Below are 27,240 nucleotides of genomic sequence, written 5' to 3' on the forward strand. Positions count from 1 at the left end.
AATTGCTTGCAAGTCTTTCTGTGTTGAATTAGCAAAGCATCTAAGATCTTGTATTTGGAAAAGCAAGGAAGAACTGATTATATGCAAGTTTTATCTAGGAGTACTGAATAATCCCATTGATTAAGGTGTGCACAATAGGACCAGAAAGCTTTGTAAAGAATCTGATAGATTTGATCTGATTTGAGAATCTGATAGAAATTACTGGGAGATGAGTTAAAGCCAATTTCTTTTTTTTCCTCTTGTATTATTTGAACTTATAATTTTTTGAGGGAAATACATGCTGTCAGGATCATCAATCACTTTTCTGTAACTCAAGATATTCACTAGTAACATTTTCAAGATTCTTTGAAGCATCTGAATGACTTTAATCTCAGAAAATTCATTATCAATCAGATGTCAGTGGGTACCTTAAAATGTGCATTGTTTAGAAGGTTAAATGTTTGCGTTCCTCGTTGATTTTACAAAATTAAGTAACATCCTTAAAACGTGACTATTGTTGAAGATCGGACAGAAATAATTTTGTGATAACGGGAATCCGAAAGGACAACGTCGTTAGCCAATAAAGGCTTTTGGAACCATATAGCTATCGTTCCCTGTTGCTGCTCGGGCAGTTTTTTAGGTCGCACCTCAGGCCTTGCTCTTACAGGATGTAAATGGTACCCAAACCCACAATGCATATCGGGAATTGGAGTTCCTTTCCTAAAGTCTGGCGGCGGCAGTGAGATCATCGGTGGTCGCCCCGACACGCCTGCACGTGGAGAGAAAGGGGCGGTTCGCTTTTGCGGTCCACGGCGTAGCCGAGCCGACGGCGCCGGGGCCTCTTGCCGCGGTCCTCCCGAAATGCCGGAGGAGGCGGCCCTCCCGCCGGCCAAGAGATTCCGGCCGGGCTCCTGCCCTCCCGGGAGGCGAGTGGTGATGCTGTTGGCGCCTGGCGGCGGCGGAGCAGGAGGAAACCGGAGGCAGACACCGCCGCTGGCCCAGCCCTCGGCCAGTCCCTACCGCGAGGCCCTGGAGCTGCAGCGCCGGAGCCTGCCCATCTTCCGGGCGCGGGGGCAGCTGTTGGCCCAGCTCCGAAACCTGGACAGTGCGGTCCTCATCGGTGAGTGGCCACTTTGGCGGGAGCGTCCTGGCTTTGCGAGGGCAATTTGGCGTTGGGTTCTTGAACAAACTTGAAAGGTTTTCTGTGCCGGCATGGACAAGAAACTCGGGAAAGAGGCGGACGAGTTAGTCTGCTGGCGCTGACTGCCCGGTGCGAGTGACAGGCATGTGTGGCGGTAAAGACACACTTCTATCACAGGCTGTGGGTGCATCTCGGAGGCTCTAGAGCTGTGAAGGGCGGGCCTCCCCCAGGCTTTGAGGAGCAGCATCTGCGGAGCGGATCCCTGGGGACGCTGGAGAGACTGGCAGTCAGAAACAGTTCAGTTCACGGACACCAGTTTCTTGTGTACGAGAAGAGCTTGGGAGAGTTGGAGGGCAGGGCATGATTTCAAGGGGCTTTGATAAACAATGGTTAATAAAGAGGAGCTCCTGAAGGAGCGAGGAAAAAAGATCGGTGAGTGGCGGCTGTCACTGACCTGGAGTTCTGAGGATGGAGTGGAGAGCTCTAAATCCCGGCTTTTAAAAGCTCGGGCCCCGAGGGGAGGCGTGGAGCTGGCTTTTTTTTTTTTTAAACAATTTTTTTTAACTGTTTTGTGTTTTATTTTTTCCGAGACAGGGTTTCTCTGTAACTTTTGAGCCTGTCCTGGAACTCGCTCAGTAGACTAGGCTGGCCTCGGACTCACAGAGATCCACCTGCGTCTGCTTCCCCAGTGCTTTTTATCCCCCTAATCAGGGGGAGTAAAATTTAATTCCCTGGGGCCAGCGAGCGAGGCAAAACTCTCTGTGGGGCTGGTGAAAAGGGGAAACACACACACGAAGACACTCTTTCAGGATCTCTCTATCTTCATTATTTTCCCTTTACAGTTTATATATCCCTACAGAATATTTCAAACAGTATAAAAAATACAGTGTAGTTGCATTCTATTTTTCAAATGAGTGATTATAATGAATACAAGTAAAAAAATCATGTTTCTCGTTTTCTTACATGATTAAACAATTTACGTAATTGTAATCATTCCCAAAGACCCACATATATTCATGTCTAAGCACCTTGTTATAGATTAATAAAGTGTAAGCAAGCAAGATACTTTCTTAGCCAGTTCTTGCACTTTTGGCTTCATTTTGTGGTTACAAAGAAAGGATCGGTCATTTTATTGTTTATCTCAAAAATTAAAATCTTAATCACAAATCTAAACTTTTATATATGAAAAACAGTCAGCTCCACTTTAACCCTCAGGGTGCAGACCCATTCATCAGTTTTTTTTATTATTATTATTGAATCTTATTAGGAAACTGAAGGCAGAAATGGGTACCAGGAAATAATCATCACCCTTGATCACCAACCCCTTCTAGCGAGAAAGGCACAGCAGGCAGCAGGAGCCAGGCTGCCATTGTTCTTGTTCCCTGACCTCAGCGAGTCCCTTACTCAACCATTAAAAGTGTACTTTTCTAAACTTTACATTGTTCCTCAAGATTTTCTACATCGGAGTCATAACAGAGACATCTTAACCTAACCTTTTAACAATTGTACATGTCTAAATTCTTTCTGAGGGTGGTGGTTGACTCGTTAATCTGCTCCAGCAGCAATGCCTGGAAAAAGTCAGTCACTGTTATTGTAAGTACCAGTAACATTGCCCAGTGAGGGGCTAGAAGCCTCCCGAGAGTTTTCATACAGCCAGTAGGTTATAAGGGACATGGTGACCACAAAGGCAATAAACGGTTATGCTCAACAACAGCACAAGGTCCTCAGGATGTTTAGTCCCTGGCACTCTGGCTCACTTGATGACGTTTTGCTGACCGCCAAGCCGTGTTCCATGATTTCCAGTGCTGCCTGTCAGTCTCCTTGCATGGCCTCGACAAAGTCCCGTAATAATGAGACAAAATGGGGGATGTGCACGTTGGATTTGGATGCATGGTATTGGTTATCCCTCCTACTGAGGACTTTCTCAAGAGAACTTTACGAACAGACCTGACACTGGACCGAGAAGTGATTAGGAGGTAAAAGAGTGAAGGCAGTGAAAACTGGTTCCTGCTTTGGCCAAATGAGGGAGAGGGACACAAGGAACTTATATAAATATTTACAGAGCAGAGAGACACTGAAGAGAGAATAGAGCTGAGGGAACAAAGTCAGGAAGTGTAAGGGAAGGGGGGCCCTGGCGACAAGGGTTACAAGGAGCCCACCTGGCACAGGAGAAAGGCCACCTCAGAGGAGGCAGAGTGCTGCAGAAGCCCTTGTAGCAGGGAGAGAAATCACATTTGAGAGCTTTCTATTGACTCAGATGCAGGAGTCCCTGTGAGAACAAAAGTCCTAGAGCTGCAAGTAGGCCCTCGGGGAGATGGAGACAGAGACAGGCGGCAAAACCAGAAACACGATGCACAGTAGAGCTGGTGCCCAGGTGCATTTTGGTCCTACATCTGCATGGTTGGCATATTTTGTTTTCACAATCTTCAGTTACCTTAGACTAGGAGTTGGAAAGATGCACAAGAGACATTGATCCAAGTCTGAGGTCGTGTGGAGGATTCACTGGGAAACTGCAGGATAATCAAATTCTTAGTCCGAGATTCTTGGCTAAGTCAAGAAAGGTGAACAGTCAGAAGCATCTGGGAACTGGGAGAAAATGCAAGACATGGGACTGGAGGACTTCATTAAAGGGGATAAGCCTTAGCAAAGAAGGGTGCGCAGGTGGCTGTTAGAGGTACCAGCAGAGGGTAGGAAACAACCCTTATTGGGGGCTTCCACTCTGCAGGGTACTCAAGCCTATGAAGAGACCTCTGCCCTCAGGTATTAGAAGAGGGCAGAAACATTCAGGTGCTTCTGTACTGTTTGGAATGATCTGTGCTAGAAGAGAGATTCACGGGCGCTAAGGATTCCAGAGATGAGGGCCACTGGTACAGCCTTGAGGGTAAGAATTTGCTGTCTGACTCATCCTGCAACTTGCCAATTAGTATGAACGCAGGTAGGTATTGTACCCATGATAGTGTAGGCAAAAGCAAAGATTTGAAGCAAGCAGCAGCCAGAGAAGGGTGAGCAATGTATGAATAGACATCTCTTCAGTCAGTATTTATCAATCTACATGACTGTCATATTTCATTTTTTTCTTTCTTTTTTTTTTTAAGATTTATTTATTATGTATTCAGTGTTCTGCCTGCATGTATCCCTGCAGGCCAGAAGAGGGCACTAAATCTCATTACAGATGGTTGTGAACACATGTGGTTGCTGGGAATTGAACTCAGGACCTTTGGAAGAGCAAGCAAAGCTCTTAACCACTGAGCCATTTCTCCAGCCCTGTCATATTTCATTTTATGTTGTAACTATACCAGTTACCTACTGTCTTAGGGTTCCTGTTGCTGGGAAGAGACACTGTGACCATGGCAACTCTTATTAAAGGAAAACATTTAATGGAAGCTGACTTAGAGTTCAGAGGTTTAGTCCATTATTGTCGTGGTGGGACATAGTGGCGTGCAGGCAGACATGTGCTGGAGAAGAAGCTGAGAGTTCTACCTCTTGATCCATGGGCAGCAGGAGACTGTGTGCCACACTGGGTGTAGCTTGAACATATATGTGAGACCTCAAAGCCTGCCTTCACGTGGACACAGTTCCTCCAAAAAGCCACACCTCCTAATAGTGCCACTCCTATGGGCCAAGCATTGGAACTGATGAGTCCATGGAGGCCGTACCTACTCAGACCAGCACTCATACTATTATACACGCTTTCAGTACTGTTGCCATCGTTGAATAAACATCTTTGTTTTCGTAGACAAATTTCTGCAAGTGGAATTGTAAACATTCTAAAAGTTTAGGATGTTTTTATTGTTTGTTTGTTTGACAATCTATTATGTGGTACTGACTGTCCTGGAACTGACAAAGTTCCTGTGTAGACAAAGCTGGCTTAGAACTCAGAAAGATTTTCCTGCTGTGATTAAGGCATGTGTCACCATATCCAGCCCAGTGTAAAGGTTTCTGAAATGGGAAACAGTAGCTGTGGCTGTTCTCCAGCAGTATACCTGGGTGCCCGTTTGCCTAGAGCTTACCAACTCATTATTTTCTTGTGTGTTTTTGTTTTGTTTTTCCTGACTTGAAGCTTTTTATTTGGTGAGTTTGTCTTAGTTTCATTTGAATAAGTTTCTTTTCTCTCCTAGGGGAAACTGGTTCTGGGAAGACAACTCAGATCCCACAGTATCTCTATGAAGGGGGAATTAGCCGCCAGGGCATCATTGCAGTGACCCAGCCCCGTCGAGTTGCTGCCATCTCTCTTGCTACTAGAGTCTCAGATGAGAAGAGGATTGAACTCGGGAAGCTGGTACCTCCTTGCTTTACGTACTAACCAGCACCTACTGTGCTTCTGCCCTATATTTTTCTGAACAAGCTCTCCAGCACCCTTCACCTCCCATTCCCATTGTTATGTTGATTGGGGTCTCCCATGTGTTGCACAGGCTGGTCTGGTATTCCAAATCCTCAGTCCTGCTTCCTTAGCCTCTTGTATTCTGCGATGACAAGGGTGTGCCTCAAAACTCAGTTGAATAGCATGCTTCTTCCTTGCCACTGCTTTTGGGCTAAGCTCAGAGTTTTCCCAATTCTAGAGAGATCAGAGCTCTTAGTCTGGTTAGCTTTGGTTTCACAGCTATTGGCAAGTTGAGTAAATCAGATGTTTTCTTGTTTAGAGGTGCTGGAGATTGAACATACGAGGCAAGTGCTCCGCCACTGAGCTGGACCCTTCACAACTAGTTTATGAGTTTAAGACTTTAAGACACGTTGTTTATGTTTGTTGGTTTGAGTTTTTTGAGACAGGATCTTACTTGTAGCTAGCATGGAACTTAGAATATAGACGTATAGACCAGGGTGGCCTTGTACTTTTTGCAGTCCTCCTGCCTCTGCCTCCAAAGGGCTAGAATTACAAGCATGCAGTATCTTGTCTGTCCAGAAACCTCTTTTACATCTATTACATGTATGTATGAAATATGTATTTTTATAAAAATATGAACGCTGTACTTAATGTAGGTCTATAGAATGAGTCTTGGAACTATGTAGGAGACAGATTCATATTTGTATTGTATATGTGTGTTACAAGTAAAAATAGTTTGAACTTTTCATGTCTGTACGTAAGTAGCTTAAAGGTTAGGGTATGTGGGTTTTTTTTCCCTTTTATTAGTGTGTGTCAGTATGGAGGTCAGAGGATAATTTGGGAGTCAATTCTCTCATCTGTGGCTCTAGGGATTGGACTCAGATTGCCAGGCTTGCGGGGCAAGTGCTTTTGCTCATTCCTTTCTCTAGATTTTCATTCTTTGTGATGCTTCATTGCTAATGGTAATTGTCCAGTGTTCGTCTCTCCACATAGAATGCTGAGGACAGGGCTGGGTAGACAGTTGACCGGTGTTCAATAAATGTTTAATTAATAAAGGAGCCATGTTTTCTCTCAGGTTGGCTATACTGTGCGCTTTGAGGATGTCACTTCAGAAGACACCAGGATCAAGTTCCTGACAGATGGCATGCTTCTTCGAGAAGCAATTTCAGACTCCTTGCTTCGAAAGTACAGCTGTGTCATTTTGGACGAGGCCCATGAGCGGACTATCCACACAGATGTGCTCTTTGGAGTGGTGAAGGCAGCGCAGAAGAGGCGAAAGGAGCTAGGGAAACTGCCTCTCAAAGTATGTGGACTGTGCATAAGGACAAGGCTGTCTTTCAGGGGTGCTTCAGGCACATGGGAGAAAGTTAGCCATGGTGGGAGCGATACCGTCCTCAGCCGTCTGCTTTGTAGAAATGCTGTCCAGTATTTATTTCCCATTCTCATTCTCTTCTGTAGGTGATTGTGATGTCAGCTACCATGGATGTTGACCTGTTTTCTCAGTATTTCAATGGAGCCCCTGTCCTGTACCTTGAAGGTCGGCAGCACCCAATCCAGATTTTCTATACCAAACAGCCTCAGCAGGATTACCTGCACGCAGCGCTTATCTCAGTCTTCCAGATCCACCAGGTATGGAAAGGGGTGAAAGTTCCTCCTGGCAAGTTCTGCTTCACTTTACAGTTAATTGTGAGAACAGTTAGCCTCTGAAAGAAAAGCAACTGAATCTGAGAGCGTTGTGAGCAGTATCATCAGGAAAAGCTCATCTGTGAGCAGTGAGATGCCTAGCAGGTAAAGGGGCTTGGCTCTGAGCCTGTGGACCTGAGTTTAAGCCCTGGGCTCCATGTGGTCAAAAGAGAGAACTAGCTCTAAAGTTTTCCTGTGACCTCCACGCGTGCCACTTACACAAATCAATAAATGTAATAAAGTGATCGTCTAAAAAAAGGTTAATTTGCTTTATCTGTTTTGCCTCTTTTTTGATATTTTGCATTTTCTCCAAAAAGAAAGATAAATCAATTATCGGTAGCTGTTGTCTGAGCTAGAAAGCTCTTACACGTTAGAAGAGTGGGCAGCATACTTGTCTTTAAAGCATATATTATGTTGCAACCCAGAATGCTATACAAGTATGTCTAGTCTTGCCACTGGCTTCTGGGCTGGCTTCCAATCTGCCACCTTCCTGTCTAGGTTTCCTGAATGCTGCAGTTGTAAGTATGCTCCACGCGTGTACTGGGGTGTTTTCAAAAGTTTTTTTTTTTTTTTGTTTTTTGTTTTTTTGTTTTTGGAGACAGGGTTTCTCTGTGGTTTTGGAGCCTGTCCTGGAACTAGCTCTTGTAGACCAGGCTGGTCTCGAACTCACAGAGATCGGCCTGCCTCTGCCTCCCGAGTACTGGGATTAAAGGCGTGCGCCACCACCGCCCGGCTCAAAAGTTTTTGAGAGAGTTGTTCAGTGATTAAAGTGCTTGCCAAATAAGTGTAGCCAAAATTCAGATGGGAATTTTTTAATGTAATTTTATTTTTAGAAGTTTATTGTGGGTAGGGGGTGCATGTTTCTACTTGATGTGTGTGGGCAGAGCCCACATCGGAGGTCAGAAGATGACTTCGTGGAGTTGGTTCTCTTCGCACCTTTACGTGGGCAGGCTCAATGGAGGCACAGTTGCTGAAGGCAGTTTCCATGAGGGTGTCAGAGAAGAACCTAAGGAGTCTTACTTTCCTCCATCACATGGGTCCTGGGAATTGAACTCAGGCTGGCAGCCTTGGCAGCAGGTGCCTTGTAGCACGAATAATAGAAACCCAGAGACAGCTACTGGGTTCAAGCTAAAGATCAGAAAAGCAAAACAGTCAAGACACTAGGGAAGTCTTACCTCTGCCAAAGGCTGGTGACTGCAGGCTGAGCCTGAGCCTCTGTCTCCTCCCGTCTTATACTCCCCTTTAGTGCTGGGATTAAAGGCATGTGACTCCATAGTATTGGGATTAAAGGTATGAGTCACCACCACCTGGATCTATTTCTGCGTGGATCTTGCGTAGCCCAGGGTGTCCTTGAACTCACAGAGATCCACCTGCCTCTGTCTCCCAAATTCTGGGATTAAAGGTGTGTGACACTTTTGCCTGACCTCTAGTGGTTTAGTTTTACCCTTCAGGCAAGCTTAATTATTAAAACATAAATAAAATACCACTATAGTGCCTTTTGCCACTGAGCCATCTAGCTTAAAGAAGTTTATACAGATTTTCCTAGGCTTTCATTGTATTGTCTTACAAATACAGTATGTTAATTTCCCTGCAAAACTTCATTACCTGGTTTCAGAACATAGTTGGCTGACTCGTGTGGTAACAGCTCTGTTCATTGCTAAGCATCTTCTCCCAGGGAGGTGCCACTGCCAGACTTGTTCATCATTAAAAAGTGAAACAGAAAATAAAAACCCTCTTGGAAACATCACAGTCATCAGTGTTCTCTCTCTCTAGGAAGCCCCCTCTTCTCAAGACATCCTAGTGTTCCTTACTGGTCAGGAGGAAATCGAAGCAATGAGCAAGACCTGCCGAGACATTGCAAAGCATCTCCCTGACGGCTGCCCTGCCATGCTCGTCCTTCCTCTGTACGCCTCCCTGCCCTACTCACAGCAGCTTCGAGTCTTTCAAGGGGCCCCAAAGGTGAGTACGGTGCCACCTTTCTGCCAGCCATGTCACTGGGCATCAAGTCAGATCTACAATGGGGCCTGTGTGCCTGTCACCATGATCCAGGAAAGCTTGAAGGAGGAACATTTAGGTACCAGGTCAGCTACTGGAGAGGAACAGGTGTAGAGTCCGCAGCTGCAGGGAGAGATGAGGGAGGGCACAAAGGTGTAGAGACTAAAAGGTTTGGCTCTTCTAAGAGCTGGCATAAGCCACAGTACCATGTACCATTTGTTTATGTGCCAGACAGTGCTGACACATAGATCATCTCTCATTGTCATGGAATCCCGCGAGGGATACTAAGGCCCCCAAGAAGGGAGGTGGGGATTGCTTAAAGCACACATAGTAAGATCCCGGCAGGGCCAGCATTCCACCTCCTGTCTGTCTACCCACCTCGAATCTTGTTCCACTGCATCTCATTGCCTCAAATTAATCTTCGGGACCTCAGTGAAAGGACCAGTGTACTCCTTTCCCTTTGTTCTTCGTCAAGTGCAATGACTGAAATCGCTATGACCACTACTAATGATGAAGTCACCTTTTCTTGATTTTAAGCAAATTGTGGAAATGCATAGTTAGAGTTTTCACCTTCTGACTCATGTGTGTGTCATATGGCTTTTTGGTTTTCTTCCTCCTTTTAGGGCTATCGCAAAGTGATCATTTCAACCAACATCGCTGAAACCTCCATAACCATTACAGGAATAAAATATGTAGTTGACACGGGCATGGTTAAAGCAAAGAAGTATAACCCTGGTGAGAAACTGTAGCTCATGAATGTCTCCTGTGTATAGCAAGCACGGTTAAAATCGAAAACCCCACCATTTCCTCCTAAGTAAACATTTCATGTTTGTGAGGAGCTGGGATTTGAGTGACAGGGACAGTTCCAAGTCATGTCTGTAAAAGAGATCTGAGGCAGGAAGTCTAGAGAGGGAAGAACTCAGTTGCAGAGAACCTAGACAGGACAGATGACGGCCTGGACTGAGGTCTGAAAGCCCACAGGAAGCTTGGTGAGAATGGGGGCAAGAAAGCCAGGGACAGCCTGGTACCGGTGGTAGGCTCTCCAAATGGCTACCAGAGTGTGACTGTATGGGTTTTCATGGTGCCCAGCTTGGAGCCAGGTGCCCTGGCTGGACAGGGTTCCCAGTAAGCACAGAGGGAGCACTCGCTCTCTCTTCTTACGAGTGTCAAGCTGCCTTGGAGTCAGTTCTATGCATTTCTGATTCATACTCTGCTTTATTCTACAGAGGATTTGGTGCCACTACAATTAATATTACTCCCCAATATTTAATTGGCGTGTTCTACTAAGCACTGGAGGGGTCGACTCCTGGTGACAAAGTGTCGGTCTCTAGTGTCTGACACAAAATGTTCCTGTACTTGAGAGAATTGATGTCTTTTACTTATAGGGGGAAAAGAATATCACATGATTTGTTTTCTTATAGAACTGGGAGGGAAGACAAAGGACCTTGTCATCATTGTTTGATATATGACCAGCCTTCCGAGTTAGGTAGAAACTCAGCACCAAAATCCCCAAGAAACCCTCGGTGTCAGGCCACTGGAATAGTTGGCCCTCCCATGATGTAAGCCCAAACTTCTGAAACCATTCTCCTGCCACCTTGCTTGCAGAGGGTGTTGTTGTTTTTGTTAACATTTCACACATGACTCATTGCTAGACTTGCTTCACTGTGAGTTTTAAAGTGGCCAAGCAGCCTGGGTCTGTGCTTTCTTGTCAAGCCTTGAGTTTTTCCAGACCCCTATGTTGCAGAAACACTCAGTGGTACTCAGCATCTTTGGTTTTGCCAGCACTCTAGAAACAGTTTGCTTACGTGATGAAGCAAAACACCCACGGCCCTCTCTCCCTACAGACAGTGGTCTTGAGGTACTAGCTGTACAACGAGTGTCAAAGACCCAGGCCTGGCAGCGCACAGGGAGGGCTGGCCGAGAGGACAGTGGCATCTGCTACCGGCTCTACACGGAGGATGAGTTTGAGAAGTTTGAGAAGATGACGGTACCAGAGATTCAGAGGTAGGTCAAGGTTGTGTCTGTACTGTGCCATACATCCCAGCCTCCTCCCTCTGTTCCTGTCCACAGACTGCAGCCTTTGCTAATGCTCTCTAGGGAGCAGTTTTGTCCCAGTGTGGTCAGGGACAGTTGACTAACCCTCACTTATCCCTCACAGGTGTAACCTGGCAAGTGTGATACTGCAGCTGCTAGCCATGAGAGTCCCAAATGTCCTCACCTTTGACTTCATGTCCAAACCATCTCCGGGTAAGCTGGAAGGTAGACAGACAGACAGACAGACAGAAAATAGCACAGGAGCTCTTCCCCCCAGGAAAAGTATTTTGAGAAAGAAAAAAAGTATTTTGATCATGTTGTTTTGCTGATTTGATTTCATTTGTTATGAAATGGTAGGTTCTATGTTATAGCACCGTTGTGCAGGGACCAGAGGTCATCAGGCATCCATGGGACGCCCATAAAGCCCAATGAAAGGATAAAGAGAGCATGTGCCTTTTGTGTTAAACTAGGATTTGACTAGTCCCTCCCTTCATTAGTTATCTCTCCTGGAGAAAGAACCTTTAAGAACTAACAATAAATGGTGGCAGCTTTGGCATCTAGACTCTTATCGCCATGCCATTTTTCTTTTGTTTAAGGAAATGCAGTTGTTGAGAGAGAGTAAACTATCAATAGGTGTCCCAGATCCCCCCGGTCCTCAGTTCAATTCTTCTCTCAAGAGATGTCTGGCTGTCTTCTGAACAAAAATCTGTCCCTGTGGGTGGGAATTTGTAAATCTTAAAGAAAAGAAAAGAAAAAACATATAGGGCACACTGATCTACTCGTAATATATTTTTTTTTTCATTTTGAAATTCCTAAAAAGGAGCAGTAAATATAAACTATAAAGTGTAATACAGCCAACATCAGTGTGATGCTACCTACACCATGAAAGCCTAGCCTCTGACATTTGTCTCTTTCCCATTCCTCTGGGTATCTGCTCTCTCATGATTGCTTTATATGTCTCTTGCTTGTAGTACCATTAAGGCTTAGGATCATGTGAGCTCAGTGGCGGGTGGTCTTGGCAGTGTTTGTAGAATCATAAGCATCCAGAAGCACTCAACTAGCTGCATCTTCTTCCTGTTTTGGACTTCTGGCTCCTTTTTATGTCTCCATTTCTGTAGATCACATTCAGGCGGCCATTGCCCAACTGGACCTGTTAGGTGCTCTTGAACATAAGGATGACCAGCTTACCCTGACTCCAATTGGAAGAAAGATGGCAGCATTTCCTTTAGAGCCCAAATTTGCCAAAGTAAATGACCCCTCTTCCTCTTTTCCCTTCCTCTACATTGCAGTTTAGAAATGCCTAAGCCCAGTGCTTCTGAACTAACCTCATTTGTTCTCTTAAATATGACATATCACCCCACTTGTGTACAGTGCTAATGTATGTTGTGTGTGGGATTCAGACAGCAGTTATAGCCCTACCCGCAAAGGTGTGGGATCCTGTGGGAATGGCATCTTTCTGTATTACAAAGAAGTGAATGGCATTGCCCCTGTGTTACGGTCTTAAAGCCACCACACTCCTTGAAGGGAAACTGCACGAGAGTGTACAGAAACACTAATTGAAGCCAGGAAACCTGACCCATGTGTTTTCAATTTGACTTTCCAGACTATCCTCCTGTCCTCCAAATTCCATTGTACGGAAGAAATTCTGACCATAGTCTCCCTGCTGTCTGTGGACAGTGTCCTTTATAACCCTCCTGCCCGGAGAGATGAAGTGCAGAGTGTCCGGAAGAAATTCATATCCAGTGAGGGGGATCACATCACCCTGCTCAACATCTACCGGACCTTCAAAAACGTAGGTGGGAATAAGGTGAGCACATCCATTCTTTCAGGCCTGTTTTTAAGTATACTTTTTTTTTTTTTTTTGACAAAGTCATCAAAAAGAGTCACACACACAAACAAAGCCAGCTGTCATCTCAGAAATGTGTACGTGCTGGGAATCACTAGAGCGAAACATTGGTTCAGGTATTCATTCTGCTTGTGTTTAACACAAATTGTGGACAAGTTAGTTAAGTAATAGACCCTATCTCAGCCACTCAGTTATCTTTTTCTTTTTTTGTTTTTTTTGTTTGTTTGTTTTTGTTTTTTTTGTTTTGTTTTGTTTTGTTTTGAAAGAAGGTCTCTCCATAGCCCTGACTGTCCTGGAACTTACATTTAGACCAGACTGGCCTTGAGCACACAGAGACCCACTTGCATTTGCCTCCCTAGTGCTGGGACTAAAGGTGTGTGCCACTACGCCTAACTTTAGCCCTTTTGAGAGAGGCCATTTTATAAATAAAAGAGATGTATTTTGGCTCATTCTGGCCTTGTCTGATGCTTCAAGGTAAAACAGTACCACTCAGCAAGAGGACTTGAGTGTACGTGTGAATGGTCGCTTCCCCTCACCTAATTAGGGGCCAGTGGGGATCCAGTCATGGGACTCTGCCTTCTGGCCTTATTCAACCCTAGTCATTCTCCAGGTGTCCTACTGCTGATATAAACACCATAGTTTTTAAGTTGGGCTATTTGTGTGATGTGTGTTTGTTTGCCTTCTCGTGTTTCTAAGCACTACCTATTGGCTGTTCTTGTGGAGGCTAGAGGCATCATTCCCAGGGATGGTTGTAAGCCACCATGTGAGTGCTGGAAATTGGACTTGGTTTTCTGAAAGAACAGGTTATGTTAACCATGTCACCAGCCCCTAAGTTTTTAAAATTTGTTTTGCTTTTTCAAAACAGATTCTCACTACATAACTCCAAAAGCTGGAATTTTCTATGTAGGCTGACCTCAAACTCATTGAGATCTGCCTCTTCCTGCCAAGTGCTAGGATTAAGAGCGTGTGCTACTATTATGCCCAAATATTTATTTTAAGGGGGTTTGGTTTGGTTTGGTTTTGGTGTTTTCAAGACAGGGTTTCTCAGTGTAGCCCTGGCTGTCCTGGAACTAGCTCTTGTAGACCAGACTGGCTCAAACTCACAGAGATCTGCCTGCCTTTGCCTCCTGAGTGCTGGGATTAAAGGTGTGTGCTGCCACCACCTAGCTTGTTTTGTTTTTTTTTTTTTTTGTTTTTTTTTTTTGAGACAAGATCTTACTACGTAGCTCTGGCTATCCTGAATTCACTGTGTAGATTAGGCTGGCCTTAAACTCAGAGATCTGCCTGAAGTGCCTCTACACCCAGCTTATTTACATTTAAATTGCACTTTTTTTGTTCGTTTGTTTGTTTATATATGGGGGCAAGGGAGCATATTGTGGAAGTCAGAAGACAACTTTTGGTTCTGTCCTTCTACCATGTGCACCCAAGGGCTCGAACTTGGGTCATTAGGCTTCGTGGCCAATACTTTTCTACAGAACCATCTTACTGGTCCACAAATGCTATAACTGAATTAAGTTTTCACTTAATGTTTCACAATAGGGATTCAATGAAACTGAAGAATATTCAAACCATACAAGATGATGTTCTTGCCTGCCTATTCAACTGTTATACTAGTTTTTTGATATCATACTTCAGTTCCTTGTACTAAGATGAAAAATGTCAGTATATTCTCTTGTGTGTTAATAAATTGTAATTGTGCTTTAGTGAATTCTTTTAAAAAAATGCTGTTCTGCAATTTTAGCATTTGTTCACCTTGCTATATTTATTTTATTTCTATTTACACTTTGTATATGTGTGTTCAAATATGCATGGTGTGTGCACACACACATACACAGATGTGCCACGTGGCACCTGTAGAGGTCAGAGGACAACTTGGAGGAACTGATTCTGTCCTTCTATAGTATGGGTCCAAGGGGTTTAATTCAGGTATTCAGATTTGGCGGTGGGCATCTTTCCCAGCTGAGCTCTCTTGCTGGCCCTCAATTTATATTTAAACAAAGTGCTGAGTTCTTCCTTACTGAAGACTGACCTGCCCTTGATGTGTATCCCACCAAGAAGCTGTCATCCGTTTGTTTGTCTTTAAAGCAGGGTCTTGCTTATAAGTGTAACCCAGGTTGACCTTGGACTTGTGATCAGCCTTCTGTCAGCCTTCCAAGTGTTGCACCGTAGGTATGTGCCACCACACCCAGCACTAAGGATATGCTTTTTAACAGGGCCTGGTAGACTGTGCCAGGCCAAATTTTAAGACTGTCTCTAAACAAAGAGAAAAGGGGACACGTCCTTCACATCCATCCACATTCTGTCCTTTCGGCTACATCTCTCTCCATCACCTCAGTGGTGTCCTGCTCGGGGACCCCCTGTGCTCACGAGGGAGATCCTGTGGGGCCAACAAGTGAGCAAGTAGACTTACGGGGCTGGGCTCTACAGCTCAGTTTCTCTGGCAAGCAGGCACTTCCAGGCTGGCAGTCTTTCCTGGAGTGTGGGAGAATGCCCGTCTCCACTGTCACTCCAGCTGTCAGTTGGAGTCCCTTGTACCATCTGTTTTTTCATTGTTCTGAACCGTATTGCCTCCATAGCTCAGGAGACAAGCATCCTTACATATATGTATTAGGCATTTCTATGTCTTTTGTCTATTTTTCACCAATTTCTTGGTCTTTTCTCACTAGTTTTTAATATTCTAGAGGTGCTCTTCCTTTCTGGGTATGGCGGTGCATTCATTATCAGCATTGCCAGTAGCTTTTTTCATGACGACTCTAGGAAGAAAATCTTAAAGTTTTATTTCAGGTTCAACAATTCATATTTTTCATGGTTCATACTTTTCAGTATAAAGGTGTTTTCCTATATCCTTTTGACACCTGAACAACCCTCTGAATTCAGCGGTGCAGTCTGATTTTGTTACATGCATGTTTCCTCTGCATAGAAATAAGAGGATTGAGATGTCTTCTTTGTTCTCTTCAGGACTGGTGCAAAGAGAATTTTGTCAACAGCAAGAATATGCTACTAGTAGCTGAAGTAAGAGCACAGCTGAGGGAAATCTGCTTAAAGGTAGTACCTCCTTTTCAGTAAGAAGTTCTTGTTTTAATTATGGGGGTCTTGGATTGCTTGCTGCTAGTGGTATGAGAGGAATTCTCATTGTGGAAAAATTTTAAATGTACAAGAAAGTAAAAGCTGCCCGTAGTTCCACTCTTTCTTTCTCTCACTATTGTGGTTTATTCTTAGAAATCCATAGTGATTTGGGTTTGTCTAGTGCGGGCTGGAACCCTGAATCTCATGCATAAATTTTTATAAACTTTTAGCTATTTTCTGATTTTAAATAGTACTACTAAAAATTAAGAAGGAAAATTGGTTCCAGACTTCTGAAGCCTTGGAGTTGTTTGCTTAGTGAGCTTGCCTGCAGGATGGAGTGTTTTAGTGTTTTACCTCCCTTTAGAACAGTCTCTCTCTCTCTCTCTGTCTCTCTCTCTTTTGTCTCTCTCTCTCTCTCTCGTCCTGTGGTATAGAAGATTAGAAGTTCCCCTGCAGCTAGAGTTACAGATGGTCCTGGGTGCTTTGACTTGAGCCTAGGTCCTCTGAAAGAGAAGCCAGTGCTCTTAAGTTCTAAGCCATCTCTCCAGTTCCCATCCTGTATCTGGTTTTTCGAGGTTGGGTTTTTCTGTAGCTTTGGAGCCTGTCCTGGAATTCTCTCTGTAGACCAGACTGGCCTCGAACTCACAAAAATCTGCCTGTCTGCCTCCCGAGTGCTGGGATTAAAGGTTTATGCCACCATACCGCTTGGTTCCCATCCTGTATCTTAAAATGCTTCTCTTCAAACTGGATGGTTTCCATCTATTTTCCCTCACCTGTGCCCTCATCCTTCACCTGAGCTGCTGCCTATGGCAATTGAAATGCTACCTTTGGATGTCAATCAAGATTTCACTTTGTGTTGGCCACTCTTTAGGTCTTGCTGCTCCCTTGCACTGTACAGTGCTGAGGAGGATTAATGTTTGGGGTCTTTTCTGTTTCCTAAAACAGATGTCAATGCCAATCATGTCATCTCGAGGGGACATGGAGAGTGTCCGCCGCTGCCTGGCTCACAGCCTCTTTATGAGTACTGCCGAACTCCAGCCAGATGGCACCTATGCCACCACAGACACACACCAGCCAGTGGCCATCCACCCATCGTCTGTCCTGTTCCACTGCAAACCTGCCTGTGTGGTATACACTGCCCTGCTGTACACCAACAAATGCTACATGCGTGACCTCTGTGTTGTGGATGCTGAGTGGCTCTATGAAGCCGCCCCTGACTACTTCCGGAGGAAGCTGAGAACTGCCAGAAACTGATCCACCCCAGAATGCTGCCAGCGTGGCTGGGTCTGCAACTTAGATCACAGCTGTCTTCCAAGTAGACTCAAGCTGGAGGAACCGTACACTTCAGTGCAGCCAGACTCGCTGAGTTCAAGAGCTTGGAAGTGCTGATGAAACTCTTTAGACTCAGCCTAAAGACGTGCTCATGCCTAGACTGTGCTTTGGGTTTGACTGGGCAATTTCTAATGACTAAATTAACTTCTGAGCCTCAGTTTCTTCATATGCCAGAGGGGGATAAGACTTAGAAGTTCAGAGTAATGAAGTTTAGAGTAATGAACAGAAAGCTACCCAGAGGTTTGCCTGGCACGAGATAAGACAATCAGTGAATTATAAGCCATTGTGCTTTGTGACATAATTAGGTACAACACAGCCCTTGAGCTCTTGTGACTGTTTCTTGGAGGAGCCATAGGAAGCTACAGATCCAATTGGTTGACCTCAGTGTTTTTCCCCCTTGTCCCTTCTCATGGAATGCAGGACCTCATGCATGCTATGCAAACACTCTGCCACTGAGCCAGTCCCCAGCCTCCACTACTATTTAAAGACCTGTATGTCTTTGAAATAGAAAACAGAAGAAACTGAGTCCCTCAGATATTGCCAGATAAGATATATTCTGACCTGTTGGCCCTCATGGCTCAGGGTTTAGCTCCTTCTCTCGTCCGCCTCCAAGCAGAAACCAGCAGAGGAGTTCCTTGTTGGTCCTCAGTGCCTCTGTGGCTGTGTCCCCAGCAGTGCTTTCAGGAGACAGGCAGATTTCCTGAAATTGGGAAGCCAGCTTTTCAGTGCAGCAGCCTTCTGAAGCCCGGTGATCATTTTCTCGTGGGTGGGCACCTACGAATGTGTGTCCATGATGCTTCACGCCCATTTCAGCAGTCTCTGTTCAGGTGAACCCTAGTCGGAGCTGCTGGGTGGCAGGGATGGGACAGATGGCTTGACGGCTCAGAAGCCGGGTATCAGTTTGTCCTTTTCACCACTCCCAGTCTTTGTGGTTTTGGTCTTACTGGTTTTTTCCTCTTTGTTTCAGGGACCTGGGGAGAGTTAGCCTTGCCACTTCCTAACCAGGTGCCACTCTCTGACCCTCACTGTCTAATTTTGTCAGAGGGAAGTAGAGAAGCCTTGCCATCCCTTTCCTGTCTAGAAAAGATTCATCTTAGTTGCTTGTTAGGAGCAAACAGTCCCTAGTGTGGTGATCATACCTGTAATCCAGCTGAGGGGAGGACTGGGTTCTAGGCCAGCCTGGGCTGGACCTTGTGTCCAAGTGGAGGGAAAGAGAGGAGAGAAAAAGCACACTTTTCCTAGAAAATGTTTGACCCTAGAAAAAGCCCTTTAATTAGTTGGTCCAAACGCAGCTCTACTGCTAGGATTCTGTCATTATAATATGAATTGTGTTGTTTTTGAGCAGGGGGCCAAACTGCCTACAAGGTACTTCAAAGATAGGAGGCAGTTTCTTCTCCCTGGGTCCAACATGTTCTTTCCAAAGAGCATAGCCTGAGTGAGCACTTCCATTCCCAGGGTCTCACTGGTCCACAGCTGTGTATGTTGAGTCTGGTCTGGGCTTATTATAACCCTAACCATGAGCAATCAAGCTTTTAGCCAGTGTTTAGGGTTGTCTGGGTACTCATGACTTCTTTGATAAAATGGTTACATTACCAACTTTCTGAAAAGCTATTGAGAAAATTTTTCCTTTTAAAGTGTATTTTTCCTATTTACACAAGGGCAGGGGTGTTTATTTAGCCTTGCTTGGTAAGAGAAACTTTTGTATTTTTAGTGGAGCATTCATTATGCTGGTTAAAGAAAACAAGGGGAGCCGGGCGGTGGTGGCGCACACCTTTAATCCCAGCATTTGGGAGGCAGAGGCAGGCGGATCTTTGTGAGTTCGAGACCAGCCTGGTCTACAAGAGCTAGTTCCAGGACAGGCTCCAAAACCACAGAGAAACCCTGTCTCGAAAAACCAAAAAAAAAACAAAAAAAAAAAAACAAGGGGAGGTAATACATTCCCCAGTAAAGTAAGAGGGTGTTTTCTGGGTCAGTAAAGACTTAGTTTGTATGGGTTCACTCCAGAGCAGGTACTGGGAACTTGGAGTGACTGGCTCCTTCCCGGAAAAGGGTGAAGGACAGTTGGAGTAGATTTAATGTCTCTGTACAGAAATATGTTCATCACTTTAACATTCTGGTAGAATTTTAATAGAGTATTTAGTTTTTTTATTGGGCTTTTTAAAAAATATCTTTTTAATAAAGCTGCTCAGGGATTAAATCAGATGGAAATTCCATTCTGACTCCATATTACTACAAAGAAGTTAATGATTGCTTGAGCTGCAGGGACGGTGCCCTTTAAGCTTTCTTAAGAAAGTAAAATGTTGCTTGGCAGTGGTGGCACCATAGCGTAGCCTTTAATCTCAGCACTTGGGAAGTGGAGGCAGGTGGATCTCTGTGAGTTTGAGACCAGCCTTGTCTACAGGAGCTAGTTCCAGGATAGCCAGAGCTACACAGAGAAACCCTGTCTAGAAAAACCAAACCAACAAAAAGTCAACTGTTTCGTGGTTTTACTGTGATGCGACCTGAGCTGCTTTTCAGTGGGTGAACTCTCCAGCCTGAAGAATCCGGTCTGTGCAGAGGAGCCTCGAACAGATGAACCTCACACAGCCGTGCTGCAACACCCGCGGTGATGGTTTTCATTACCAGGTCCCCAGTGAAAACCTTTGCACCTCTGCCAGTTGTTACAAGATTTCAAACATTTACTGTGACACAAATCCTTGTACTGCAACTACCAGGGACTGTTTGGAACTATGGCCATGCATCCAAGATGCCATTCTTGAGCACATCAGCTAGACTACTGTACTGTGGGGGGAAATTTTATATTGATTGCTGTTGTGTAGAAAAAAATTAAAGAGCAAAGATACCAAGTTGATTTGGACTTTGCTGTATTCTATCTGATCTCAAACATAACATAAAAACAGTTCTTGTATGCGATGCTTAAATTTGCTTTTGACTATCTATAAAAATGTGAATCTTATTTATATATGTGGCCTTTTTGGGGAAAATAAATCTTATATATGTGGCCTTTTGGGGGCCTCCTTTCCCTTGTTTATAGAATGCTGTTTGAAATATTAAACATTAGTCTTATTGGCATTCATTTGGAAAGACTTGTTATCTATATTTAGGTTTTTTGGGGTTTTTTTTTTTTTTTTTGGTTTTTTGAGTTAGGGTTTCTTTGTGTAGCCTTGGCTAAACTGGAACTACCTCTTTTAGACCAGGCTGACCTCGAACTCACAGAGATCCGCCTGCCTCTGTCTCCAGAGTGCTGGTATTAAAGGCGTGCACCACCACCGCCCAGCTTGCTGCAGAACTTTTGAAGCTAATCTAGAGTTTCACTTTGTAGCTTTGGGTGGCTTGGAACTCAAACAGAACCACCTTTATCTTCTTCCCCAGTACTGGGAATATAGGTGTGCCTCTGTCTCCGGAGTGCTGGGATTAAAGGTGTGTACCAGCTTGATTTCTTCATTTTTTTTAAAGATTTATTTATTATGTATACAGTATTCTCAGTATCTATCTGCGTGTACGCCTGCAGGTTAGAAGAGGGCACCAGAAGCCGGGCGGTGGTGGCGCACGCCTTTAATCCCAGCACTCAGGAGGCAGGGGCAGGTGGGTCTCTGCTAGTTCAAGGCCAGCCTGGTCCACAAGAGCTAGTTCTGGGACAGGCACCAAAGCTACAGAGAAACCCTGTCTCGAAAAACCAAAAAAAAAAAAAAAAAAAAGGCACCAGATCCCATTACAGATGGTTGTAAACCATCATGCGGTTGCTGGGAATTGAACTCCTTGGGACCTTTGGAAGAGCAGGCAGTGCTCTTAACCACTGAGCCATCTCTCCAGCCCCCAGCTTGATTTTTTTTTTTTTGAGACAAGATCTTTCTATGTAACCTTGGCTGTTCTAAAACCCACTGTGTGGACCAGGGTGGCCTTAAACTCAGAGAGAGCTGTCTGCCTCCCAGGTGCTGGGAGTATAAGACATGAGCGTTTGATGTTTGCTGTTGACTGGTGTTCATGGAAGTCAAAAAAGGGTGTCTGATGCCCTAGAACTCTGTTAGATGGTTGTGGTCCTCTGCAAAAGCAACAAATGCTCTTAACCACTGAAACCTCTCCAGCCCCCTAGTATCCTTGATTCTTTACCTAAATAGTGTAAGCCATGAATTTCTGTTCCCAGGAAAAGGATAGTCCATTAAAAAAAAAAAAACCTGGTTGAATGAATAGGGGGTATAGAGGTTTCCAAACTGAATGCCCACTCCATTGCAGCTGGGTGCAGGCCAGCTTGAACGTTCCCCATATTGGCGGTTCCAGAAGACCTTGAAGTGAGGTGATTTTGGAGTAAATGCTCCTGCCTGAGTTGGCGTGAGACCTGAGCACATTCCATGAAGTAATAAAGCCTGGTGCGGTTTAAGAAATGTGGGTGAATTGGGGAGAGAGGGCAGCAAGGCAGAGGACACTACTGCAGGATTCGAGGCCCCCCCAGCTGCACTGGCGGCTCCCAGCAGAGGGCGCAGTCTGGTACGGGGCTTGACGCCCTCTGACGTAAAAGAGCTTCCCGGGCGGAGGCGGGACTTCCGGTAGCACATGGATTTGTAGGGTGTCTTGGCCGGGTTGTCCTTACTTCGCACGTGCCTGCTTTGCGATGCTTCCCCTGCTGCGCTGCGTGCCCCGCGCCCTGGGCGCCGCTTCCTCGGGCCTCCGCGTCGCCGTCCGGGCCTCGCCGCTCCGACAGCTGCTGCAGCCCGCGCCCCGGTCGTGCCTTCGGCCCTTCGGGCTGCTCAGCGTACGAGCGGGCTCCGCGCGGCGCTCCGGCCTCCTGAAGACCCCGGCGCCCTGCTCGTGCGGCTGTGGAGCTCTGCACACCGAGGGTAAGGTTCGCGCATCCAGGCCGGGGTGTGGGGGCCCAGCTTGGAACGGATCCCTGGCTGGCATCGCAGGCTCTCCTCGTGTCTTCGAAATATGACTTGACAAAAGGCCGGGAGGGGTCCTGGATTGAAAATGTGGTTGCTGGCCATGCCTTTGGCAAGTGGAAGAGGGTAGTTGGGGATATGCGGCGAGTAATAGTAGTCCATGAAGATTATTTTCTAGAACGCAGTGCAGCCCAGTAAATTTATCCTGGGGTTTTTACAGAGTGGGAATCGGGCATTTTCAAGCATGAATTGGGCTAGTGTCTTGGAGCAGCCACAGAAAAAGAACAGACACCGTCCAGGTCTGTAGGGTAAAGCAATTGGCTTTTTTGTTTTTGGATCATCTTGGTTTTCCTAGGAGACAAAGCCTTTGTTGAATTCTTGACGGATGAAATTAAGGAAGAGAAGAAAATCCAGAAGCATAAATCCCTTCCCAAGATGTCTGGAGATTGGGAGCTGGAAGTGAACGGGACCGAGGCTAAATTGTTGCGCAAAGTTGCTGGAGAAAAGTAAGTACTGGCTCGGGAGTTGTAGGAGGCTGAATTCCCCACTCTGCAGCATTCAGTCTTGGCCATCCCTAGACGATCCTGCGCTTGCTTAGGCCCCGGTTTTGAGAAAGCATGCAGTTTGAAATTTTCTTAGGTTCCAGGAGTACATTCACGGATACACATCTGCTGTGGGCCGGTAATTAAGGGAGACATTAAGCAGCTCCAAAATGTGTAGAGAAAAGTCTGTTGGAATGGCAGACACAGGCCTTGGGTTACTGATGACAGTGCTGGATTTAGGCACTGAAATTTAGGATTCTTTTTTCTTGTTTGGTTTGTTTATCTGTGTGGCACTAGCTGTCCTGGATTTAGCTCTGTAGACCAGACAGACTGGCCTCAAACTCGCAGAGATCTGTCTGTGCTGGGTTTAAAGGTGCGCACCACCACCACCGCGCAGCCCCTAGGAATATTTAAAGTGCTGATAAATTCATTTGTTTAGAATTCACATAAAATTATCCTCTCCGACTTGTGTTTATAGCAGCTGAAAATGCAATATATGTAACGTTTAAGTAACAGGATGAAGTTACAGTGTAGACAGTCCTTCAGAGGTAGAGTTCTTAGCCAGGCTTAGTTTAGGAACTCCCTCCACTAAACTGCTTTGTGAAACAGGGTCTCTATCTTGCTGTATTAACACAGACTGGCCTCCGACTCTTGGTCCTCCTGCTTCAGACACCTATGTGTTGAAGTTCCGGCCTGTGCCACCACACCCGGCACCCCTAAAGCCCTTGTTTCTGCGGTTTTGTTACTCATTCACCCAGTCTTCCTTAGAGAAGTCCTCCTGGGCTAAGTTCTAGCATTTGTGAGGGCAGGATCAATTCCCAGAGCCTCAGGAGCACAGTGTGTTCTCATGTGAGTTAGAAAGCAATTTTATTCAGTGGGGGCCAATAACCCTAGTTCCAGGCTGGGCTGTGGTGGTACACACCTCAGCCCCAGGTCTTGAATTCCAGACAGCCAAGGCTACACAGAGAAACGCTGTCCCTTAAAAAAACAAAAAGGCTGGGCTGTGGTGGCACACGCCTTTAATCCCAGCAATCAGGAGGCAGAGGCAGGCTCATCTCTGAGTTCAAGGCCAGCCTAGACCATAGAAGCTAGTTCCCGGACAGGCTCTAAAGCTACAGAGAAACCCTGTCTCAGAAAAAAAGAGGGTAATTGATTCTGGGGTGTGAGTGCATCTGATGATGGCCTCCCAACAGATCATAAAGTACTGGTTTCTGTCTCTTTAAAACCTTTAGAATTCAATCTTGGAAATCACTCTCCCCCAACCCCCTACTCCTTCCAGTTCCTTCCTACCCACCCAGCTCCATACCCCCCATCCCTTATTTTTGGTTTTGGTTTTTTAGAGATCAGGTTTCTCTAATCTTGGCTGTTCTAGAACTCAGTAGGCCAGGTTGGCCTTGAACTCAGATCCACCTACCTTTGCCTCCAGAGTACTGGGATTAAATGCCCATGCCACCACTGCCTAGCTCTTTTTATTAAACACAAACCACCAGGTACACCTTTAATCAATCCCATTGCCAGGAGGCTAGTGTACCAAGGCTAGCACAGTATAAAGTATCACTGGAGCCTCCCATGAAGTATGATCGGTAGATGTATCTGTTGATACCATTGTAGAAGACTGGTTTTTCCTTTGCAGCTAGTATCGATTGCAGATATCTTGGCTTGGAGCGGGAGCCCACCTGGCTTGAATATAGCCAGTGAATGTCCCGTTTCTAAACACCACAGGTTGATACTTCCACTCTCTTGGATTGGTGGGTGTCACTCTTTGGTAGAAAGCATGGAGCCCTCGGTTTGATTCCTAGCACCGAAGATCGGGGAGATATCATTAACTTTAGGAATTAAGTTTCTGCATACACGGGGGAAGAATGTAAACCATGTTCAAACTGCTTGCCTAATGTGTAAGGCTCTGGGTTCAATCCCCAGTGCTACATACCTTAGACCTTTTAGCATTGGCACGAAGAAACCAGTGTAACATTTGAGTCTGTTTTCCTAGTTCTCCAATTTCAGACCTTAAGGTCTGCGATCCCTTTTTGAAGTAAGGGTCCGGTTTGTTTTTGTACAGCGTATTGTGTTTTGCCTCATTTTGGGGTTTTTCAGCCCATTTTGGACCGAGGAACCCTGCTTAGTCCAAGGTTAGGCATGCTTTATGGTCTGCCATTTTTTTTTATCTGTGGCAAAGTGGCCTGACAGCAAGGCATTGGCCAGTTCGGCTCCAGGAAGCAGCATTCAGTGCGTGCTTACATGGGTTGACCCTGCTGAAACAGAATAGTCGAGAACCTTCTGCTTCCTGGTGTCAAGGCAAAGGAATTTTTTCTCATTTTAGAACATGTTTTGTCACCTACAACTTAAAAGTTCTCACAAAGGGGCAGCTGTGAACATCTGCCAAGCATACACAGGGTGTTTGTTGAGCTCCAGGACCTCACAAAGGGGGAAAGAAAACATTGCTGGGTGTTTCAGTTCCCTGTGTGTGGTTGTGCAAAGTGAGTCTGTTGGGCGGTTTTTGTGAGGCTTTTTTTTCTGGGGCAGATGGCTGCCCACCTCCATCAGCTTCCCTAGAAACCCAGGATGGCAGCCTTGTGGCTATGCCAGTTCCCAGAGCAGCCAGCTGGGGTGGAGACATTGTATCACACACTTTTACACTTGCCTCCCTGGAGCAGACCTCTCTCCTGCGGTCCCCTCCATTAATACTGTTCCTTAGTGTGCTTTCACTTGCCTTTCCAGGATCACTGTCACCTTCAACATCAACAACAGCATCCCTCCAACGTTTGGCGGTGAGGAGGAGCCCTCACAAGGGGAGAAGGCTGAAGAACAGGAGGTGAGCTGATACTTCTAACAGCCATTTTTCTCTTCGGAAAGGCAAGAAGGACTGGTGTTAGTTTGGTTGGATTGGTTTTTTTGAGACAGGATTTCTCTATGTAACAACCTTGGCTGTCCTGGAGCTTAGAGGCCAAGCTCACCTCGAACTCACAGAGATCCACCTGTCTCTGCCTCCCAACTGCTAGGATTAAAGGCATGTGCCACCCAATGTCTGGGCCTGTCCTTTGGGTCACCATAGAAGGAAGTTGCTCCTTTTTCTGGCTAAGGTGGCCAGAGCTATATGTGCCAGGCTCCAATCCTGCTGCTCTAAAGCAGCCATCGGGTAAGGAGCACCAGGTCTGCTTCAGCCATTGCTGCAGTGTGAGAGCGGAAACAGCTCTGAAAGGCTGGTACAAATCTGTGAGCTGGTACATAGCTGTCCTGGACTTAACACCACTCTAAGCCCATGTTCTTTTAGAACGAAAGTTGCTAACAGGACTGGCAACTGTTTAATGTTATATCTTAAGATGGCTGTGGCTATCACACTCTGCACCACCCAGGGCTGTCGGTCTGGGTATGTACACTCTACCAGCACTGCATATACTGACTTGTTCCTGTTTCTCCAGCCGGAACTGACATCAACTCCCAATTTTGTGGTTGAAGTTACCAAGAGTGACAGCAAGAAGACCCTTGTACTGGACTGTCACTATCCTGAGGATGAGGTGTGTGGGTGGAGTGTCTTCTGATTTCATGTGGACTAGACCAGGATGGGAAGAGAAGACAGGTGAGGGGGTGGGAGCAGGGTAGATAACCACATCCTTACACCTCTGCTATCTCTCAGATTGGACAAGAAGAGGATACCGAGAGTGATGTTTTCTCTATCAAGGAAGTTAGCTTTCAGGCCACTGGTGACTCTGAATGGAGGGATACTAACTACACACTCAACACAGATTCCCTGGACTGGGTAAGTGCTGGTGGAGGTGGAGAGTGCTTTGGCTTTTGCAGAGAAGGGTCAAGGAATGGAAGTGATGTTATGAAAACAAAAATGTGTGTCCGTACATGCCTGTGTGGAAAGATCAGAGGACAACTTTGGGGACTTGGTTCTTTTCTTCTACCTTGTTTTTTCCGTCCACTATGTGGGTCCCAAGAAACTTGACACCTTCATGTCCTAAGCTGTCTTGCCGACTCTGTCTGCAGCTCTTTAAGCTAGTCAACGTTTTTCTTCCCAGGCCTTGTATGACCACCTGATGGATTTCCTTGAGGACCGAGGGATTGACAACACTTTTGCGGACGAGTTGGTGGAGCTCAGTACAGCCCTAGAGCACCAAGAATATATCACCTTTCTCGAGGACCTCAAAAGTTTTGTCAAGAGCCAGTAGAACTGTCAGAGACCAAGGGCTTTAATTTAAATGGCAAGCTTTGGCCAGTGAACAAAAGCTACCTTGACATCAGAATCATGCTTTGAAATGGCTGTCATCCTAATATCATGGGAGGAAAAAAAGCAGGTTTAAATTATTTCTGTTAGTGCTTCCGTTTACTAGTCACTTGGATATTTTTCTCCTGTACAAATCTATTGTAGATTTTTGTATAACAATGATGGACAATAAAATTTTATCTCCTCCAAGGAAAGT

At 45.6% G+C, this 27,240-nt stretch overlaps 2 protein-coding genes across 2 annotated transcripts; both read left to right on the forward strand.

Moving 5' to 3' along the window:
* Positions 1–719: 719 nt before the first annotated feature.
* Dhx33 (DEAH-box helicase 33) lies at positions 720–20,404 on the forward strand. The gene is made up of 12 exons (XM_075991949.1): positions 720–1,099; positions 5,239–5,399; positions 6,517–6,744; positions 6,900–7,070; positions 8,898–9,083; positions 9,743–9,854; positions 10,964–11,123; positions 11,278–11,366; positions 12,272–12,399; positions 12,757–12,960; positions 15,958–16,044; positions 17,011–20,404. The coding sequence occupies exons 1-12, from the start codon at positions 841–843 to the stop codon at positions 17,317–17,319; spliced, it is 2,094 nt and encodes a 697-aa protein (XP_075848064.1). The 5' UTR covers positions 720–840; the 3' UTR covers positions 17,320–20,404.
* Positions 20,405–21,929: 1,525 nt separating this feature from the next.
* On the forward strand, positions 21,930–27,238 carry C1qbp (complement C1q binding protein). Its single transcript, XM_075991835.1, has 6 exons — positions 21,930–22,232; positions 22,630–22,780; positions 25,535–25,628; positions 26,236–26,331; positions 26,451–26,573; positions 26,839–27,238. Exons 1-6 carry the CDS (start codon positions 22,007–22,009, stop codon positions 26,986–26,988), a joined length of 840 nt encoding a protein of 279 aa, XP_075847950.1. The 5' UTR covers positions 21,930–22,006; the 3' UTR covers positions 26,989–27,238.
* Positions 27,239–27,240: the final 2 nt, after the last annotated feature.

The sequence above is a fragment of the Microtus pennsylvanicus genome, chromosome 11 (genome assembly GCF_037038515.1).
Source record: "Microtus pennsylvanicus isolate mMicPen1 chromosome 11, mMicPen1.hap1, whole genome shotgun sequence".
In the NCBI taxonomy this organism is placed as follows: Eukaryota; Metazoa; Chordata; class Mammalia; order Rodentia; family Cricetidae; genus Microtus; species Microtus pennsylvanicus.